This window comes from Elaeis guineensis, chromosome 14 (assembly GCF_000442705.2).
Source record: "Elaeis guineensis isolate ETL-2024a chromosome 14, EG11, whole genome shotgun sequence".
Lineage (NCBI taxonomy): Eukaryota > Viridiplantae > Streptophyta > Magnoliopsida > Arecales > Arecaceae > Elaeis > Elaeis guineensis.
In genome coordinates, this window is record NC_026006.2 from 62,930,653 (window position 1) to 62,937,447 (window position 6,795).

The 6,795-nt window shown below is 46.3% G+C and overlaps 1 protein-coding gene across 1 annotated transcript; it reads left to right on the forward strand.

Annotated features, from left to right (window-relative positions):
* Positions 1–4,416: 4,416 nt before the first annotated feature.
* On the forward strand, positions 4,417–6,037 carry LOC105057222 (pathogenesis-related genes transcriptional activator PTI6). The gene has a single exon (XM_010939741.3). The coding sequence runs from the start codon at positions 4,893–4,895 to the stop codon at positions 5,646–5,648; it is 756 nt and encodes a 251-aa protein (XP_010938043.1). The 5' UTR covers positions 4,417–4,892; the 3' UTR covers positions 5,649–6,037.
* Positions 6,038–6,795: the final 758 nt, after the last annotated feature.

Genomic DNA, 6,795 nt, shown 5'->3' on the forward strand with positions numbered 1-6,795 from the left:
AGTGATGGTCAAGACGGCTATGCCAAAGGAACCAGGGGACAAAAGCAAAGGCAAGTGGCTGGGCCAAGAGTACACCTATCCAAAATTTGTGATGTGTGGTGACTGCTTCTCCCATTTATTAAAGAACTTAAAATTAAAATCAAAAATATGAATAAAAAATAAAAATTACATCCAAGTATGTATATTATTGGGGTAAATCTTGGACTTACAACCGACCAAACGAACAATCGGCTAAGAAGATTAATTCGACACTCAATCGACTAAAACTAATTTAGACTTTGGCCGACTAAGTTCAACATATTATCAGCGATACTCCACTGATAATTTTTTCAATATTTTATCGACTATCTTGATTCTAAAAGAATAAAGATCAAACGACAGTTATTCGATGTGGATGTTAATTATCCATGATCATGAAATTATGAGACGTAATAATCATTCACTAATAACCCATTATTTGATTTTAACGATGGTTAATGGGATAACCGTTCACTAAATGCAATAACTCCTACGTCTCAAGTTCTAAGAGACAGGAGTTACGCAGTAACGACATTCTCCACTCTACTTAAAAGAAGGTAAGCGAGAGAATCTGAAATTTTTTTTTCTTGGCTTAATTCTTAGCTCTTGCATTTTATTTTTTTCGGCCATTTTTTATCTCCGACTGATTTAAACATCAGAGAATTTCTTGCTGAACAACTTTCGACAAACAAATTTGGTCTTACAAATTTTTTTCCATCTAATAATTAGACATAACACCTCGATTTTCGATCAACTATCTCGTGAGAGGTTCACAACAATAAATACAGTAACACAAAAATTATCATGTGCAATCCTCGTACCTTTCCGTTTAGGCCATTTACTCAAAAGTAGAGCTAAAATTTAAATTAAAAAACAAACAACGACAACAGTGGCCTTTTGACACTTGCTAATTTCCACGGTGGAAACTTAAGAAAAGAGATGGGAAAGAGAGCACATTACAAGAAAGCAAAGCCCGAAAAAGCCATTCCACGTATTCCATTGCTCCTTTTGAATTGGCATCGTGACTCATCTCCCATTATGAAACGCAGTAATGGTGCAAGATAGCCGAGTGACTCCTTTTTTTTCAGTGGTTTTTCCAAGTTACCGTAGTGTAGCTGAGAATTCTCTGGAAGCCAGCTTTCCCATGTACTACTGCTAGAGAAATTGGAATCCTAAATGCAAGTGAAGGGATGTATCTGCTTATAGTACAAGCATACGGTGGATCTTACTCTTGAGGGAAGAATTGCCGAAAGTAAAACAAACACAAAAAACTTTGTTAGGATCTGCTACCTCCGGTTTGGAATTGGCTCTCGATTCTGTGCCGACATCGGATATCGGATTAAAAGGTCCAATTAATCATCAAAATAAGATTGTCAGGAGAGTTACCGATTTGACTGTAGCATCAACAAGATTTATCATCCCGACATTCTATCGGCGTTACAAAATATAAAAAATGGCCAACTGTCTATCGGTACCTCCCGATCACCTTCCCAAGCAACAACCAATCCAAGCGACTCAATACATTGTACTATCGATGACTCTTTGGTATAAAATATGAGAAATCGATGGCCAATCGATTTATCAGAATCACTGATTTGTTATAAAATCGGAATCTACAATCGCGATACCACAATCATGGAGAATGTGTGACTGCATGCCACAACCGTTAGTGGACATAAACTGCCCATTAACTCCATGATTATGGTCTGATAATAGAAATTAACTATCTTTTAGTACCGTAATAAGCGGGATCCCATGTGCTCAATCGCTGCATATGAATCATCTATAAATGGAAGGTAAGGGAACAACAATGGTAAGGACAGTTTCTGCGCCAAAATTAAATTTCATTCTCAATCTTCTATTCATCACTTCCTGCTGACTTAGGTATCGGAGGATCCCCATCGGATAAATTTCGATCAGTGAACTTATTTTGCAGGTAGCTCTCCATTGGAGTCAGGCGCCTACAGGGATTGATCGTAACAATCTCTTTTTTTAACATCCTCTGATTGCTCACTCAAAAAAAAATAAGGATAAATTATCTCTGGTCCTTAAACTATATTGGATTTTTTTAAATGATCCTTAAACTACAAAAATCGAAGCTTTAGTCTCCGAACTTTCTGAATCATTTTAATGTTGTCTTTCGTCTATTTTCAGCATCTTTCTGATATCGAAAATCCTATGTGGCAGTTATCGATACTTACGTGGCTCCATCCATTTGAACATATGGCACTGGTGCTGATATAGAATAAAAAATAAAAAATCTATGGCAAATATTTTTGAAATAAAAAAAATAAAAAACCTGTGGCAGCCCCCTTCCCTCTCGCAATCATGTTGCTGCCCTTCTCCATTGCAGCCCCCCAGGCAATCCCCCACCCCGTGCTCATGCCGTCCGACACCCCCTGCCACCCCTCTCTGACACAACCCCCCAACCTCTCCGCTACCATCAGTGTCCGTCTCCGCCCCCTGCTATCCCTCTTCGCTGCATCCCCCACCCCCACCCCCAACCCTCGGTCCCCCTCCCCAATCGGCACTCATGCCCCACCCCCTCCCCTCGTGCTCGTGCCGCATCCCCACCCCCTTTCCTCTCTTCCTCGTGAAAGAATCGAGATTTGATTGGTGGCGATCACCGAATTTTTTGTAGAAGCCTTTCATCATGCCCACCTCGATTTCTCGCTGCAGCCATTATCGGAGCTTGAGGTAAGCCCCGGATTCTCTTTCTCCCCTTCCTTCCCTTGCCAATGTGCATGGTCGCCGACCGCCGACTTCATTGAAAACTCGAGACCAGAATCTCTCCTTTTTTTTTTTTGTGTTCAGCCCTTTTCTTTTGGCTTTTTCTGGTGCCGGTGCGGGATTAGATCGGTGTGGGAGGCAGAGGGGCCAGAGAGATGGAGGTTGATTGCATCGGTGCTGGGGAGGTGGTAAAGGAGGCCGGAGCGAAGGTGGATGTCGAGGTCGTGGAGGTGGAGTGAGAGGGCAAAGGCGACGATGTCAAGGTCGCTCTAAAGGTGGAGCTTGCCGGTGGAGAGAGAGAGATCGAGGCAGCGGACAGAGAGGGAGTGGAGAGTGGATAATAGGACGGGAGGAGATCGACGAAGAGGGGGTTGGCCGGCCAATTGGGGGAGCTGGCAGTGTCGACAAGGGAGGACTGAAGGAGGGAGAGCTTGGAGTGGAGGAACCGTCACCGACCGATGAAGGGCTTGATGGAGAGGGCGGTGATGAGGAGGACAGGGAGGAGTGCTGGAGGATGAGGTTCAGGATCTCGATGGGGGTGGCAGGAGAGGCGGAGGATGCCACTGTCATAGATATCGAAAATCGATGAGAGAAAGTCATCAAAAATCGATCGAAGGACAATATTAAGACGATTCGAAAAGATCAGAGATCGAAAATTATGATTTTGTAGTTCAAAGATCATTTAAAAAAATATAAAATAATTTAAAAATTAAAAATATAATTTATTTTAATAATAATAATAATAATAATTGAGGATAGCTGCGCTCCGTTCAATGAAAGATTGCCTACGAAGATTTTCACTGAATGCATTTTTCCAATGTTACATATTAAGCGACCTATAAATGGTGCTGAACGCTGGAAGAGAGGATTACTCTCTACTTCCAATGGTTCTGACCGCCTTCTTGTGCCACGGCGGTTGGGGTGCACGGTTGGCTGGGGGCAGTAGGGAGCATGTGTGTAGACGGACCAAAAAAAAAAAACCCAGGGGAAAGCGCCAAAGCGGTTGACGCGTTCGCCTCCCGCTATCTACTTCCGTGCTGGGTCGGGTTTGGCACCCCCGCGTCTTTTTCCGAAACGCGCACGTGAAAATCCAACGGCAGGAAGTCGCCATTCTTCCACGTGGCGTAATCCTATTTCTAACCTCTTGCCTGCCACAATAAGCTTACATACGTGCTGACGTGGAACGACGCTTAGAAGTCATCACACCAAAAGACGAAATCACCTCTCCTGATTGTTGTGCTTCGTTCCCACCGCCAAGGTTCCCATCAATCAGACTGGTCAGGCTTTCAGCTTAGCAGGTTACCATGAGATCAGACGGCTACGGCGGCCTAGACCAATGCCTGGAACCGAGGCGAAGACAATGGCGCCACGCCGGTGGACCGGACAGCGGCAGCTCGCCCTTCCTCATGCTGACCTGATGAAACCTGTGGCTATTGCCGTCACTTAAATTACCATAATGCCCTTCCACGAGGTTGCTCCCTTCGAAGTGGGTCCACCGTCTTTTATCACGTGGTAAGTTTTGATTGGTCAATCAGTCAAACAACGTTGGTGGTTCCACTGGGGATCAGAACAGCATCCCTGAGGTTACGCTCGTTCCTATAATACCAAGACGGAATGCACGATCACAGCCATTGAAACCATGGGTCTCATTCTCCGACCACAATAAGCGGAAAGGGGGCATTTCGGGAATTTAGTAGATGATAAGGTCACAATACCCGGCCACTTCACACCCCCCCCTCCCGTTAGCTTTCTGTTGCCCCACTCTATTTCTCCCCTCATTGCTCTCTCTCTCTCTCTCTCTCTCTCTCTCTCTTGCCTGAGATCCAGTTGGAACTTTTTTAGATCTGTCTCTTAATTGAAAACTAGTGTGTTTTCCAAAGAAAAAGAATGATCGATGCTTTTCTTCCGTGAATCTTGGGAATTTTCTGGATCTTATTTTGAGGTGGGAATAATTAAGAAGTGGCTCTCCAGTGATCTATACTGTATTCTTTTGTGAATTTTTTGATCCTTGAGCTGTTCTCAACTCGGAGTTCTTGGATCTTTACCGCCTAAAAAAAAAAACTCGGAGTTCTTGGAATCGTTTGGAGAATTCTTTTGATGAAACCGCGAATCGGTTCCTATAGCTTGATCTGTGGCTCCGCGTGATGAGCCGCTGGCCAAGTATCTCTGGCAGGCCAGAGAAGTTCTCCGAGCACGTGACCACCACCAGGAAGACGGTTTCCGGCAGCCAACTTGCCGGAGATCTGAAAAGACATGGGGCGGAGGGGCGCCGCCGGCGGAAGGTGGTCCGGATCTCCTTCACCGACGGGGATGCTACGGATTCCTCGTCGAGCGACGAGGAAGCAGGCGGAATAGCCCGGCGGCGTGTGAAGCGGCACGTGCACGAGATAGGGATCGAGGTCGTCGCTGCGACTCGGCGGTTACCGCTGCCGAAGCGGCCGGCGAGGGCGCCGGAGGCGAACGATCGGAAGAGGTTCCGTGGCGTCCGGAGACGCCCATGGGGCCGCTGGGCGGCGGAGATCCGCGACCCGACTCGGCGGAAGCGGGTGTGGCTGGGGACCTTCGACACGGCCGAGGAAGCGGCCGCCGTGTATGACAGCGCCGCCGTCAAGTTAAAAGGAGCCAAAGCCATCACGAACTTCCCCACTGAACCGGCAGTCGCCGTCACCAACGACGATTCCTCCTGCCCCTTCCCCTCCCCGACGTCCGTCCGCCGTCCCAGCGGAGACCAGACGCCGTTCGACTTTCTCGACTACGGCGACGTGGACGCCCTCGGCTTCAGCGTGGAGACGCCGTTATGTTTGACGGACTTCTACTTACCCAGGCGGCCGTGCTGGGAAGCCTATGAATTCGGCGACTTCAACGCCGATGATTTCTCGCTCGAGGTCGTTACTTTCTAGCACTTCCAAATACGATGACGAAAATACCCTAACCATACTTGGCTGCAGGTGCCCATCCTCTGTGGGCAGTATCGTCTTTTTCTGGTAGCAATCTTCCCGGCGTTGAGCGTGTAACGGCGAGTTTTTGTTAAAATGGCGCGGCGGTTGTTTCCTGGCTATTTAATCATATTATTTTATTTTGGTAAGAAAAATGGTTAAATTAACGCAAACTTTTTGTATGTTCGAGTCTCGTGTTCGATTGTAGGAGGGAAAGAGTTCCTCAAATTCCACGCCTCGTCGTGGAAAAGCCGGAGATTTCTCTTTTTCTTAAAAAAAAATAATATTTGCGCTAGTGCGTTCCTATGTAAGAAAGCTGTACTCTAATATAATAAAAAATTGTGAAATGATCACGTGGCACGATCTCTGCGGTGTGGTGGGTTCGGGTTGTATCTTCTGAGCGGGAGAACGATTCACCTTCTTTCGCAATATCAACCGTTGGGTCATATAATACCGCTTTGAGATCAATCATGCTTTCCCGGGAAAGGTACAACCAGTGGCCGAGAGCAGGTGGGTCCCACAAGAATAAGGCAGCGGCGGTACGTTGAATGCCCAATTGCCCATACGACGCGGTCTTCCGGTCTTGTCCTCTTACCCTCTCTGGTCCCTACTTCTAAATTGACGAAAATGCCCCTGGTTGTCATACTATTTGTCAACGGAGTCAACGTATCTACAGAGGATGAGAACATATTAAACGGAATCAAACTACCAAAGCCGCGACATCCACTTAAAAAAACTATTGATACATGGTACGTCGTATAGCAGTGTAGGCTACCCCGTTGGAGTAGTTGGTGAGGGCAATTTCGTAAATTTAACGAACGACGATGGCGGTTTCTGACAAAAGCAGGGGTCGATGGGGACGCGGCCCACGGATGGTTGGGGGAACGATCCGGGGGTCCATCCGACGGCTGATGATCCTCAGCTCCAGATCATGTATATATAAAATAATATTCTGAGGGAGGGCATCGGGATATTGCCAACACAGCTCTTCAAATAAATTCGATTGTTTCATCTGGACAAAAAAATATTAAAAATCTTCATCAATTTAAGAAAGCTCCCTTTGATGCCACCAATTTCTCTCCCCTCTTCTCTCCTCTGGCACCACCAATCC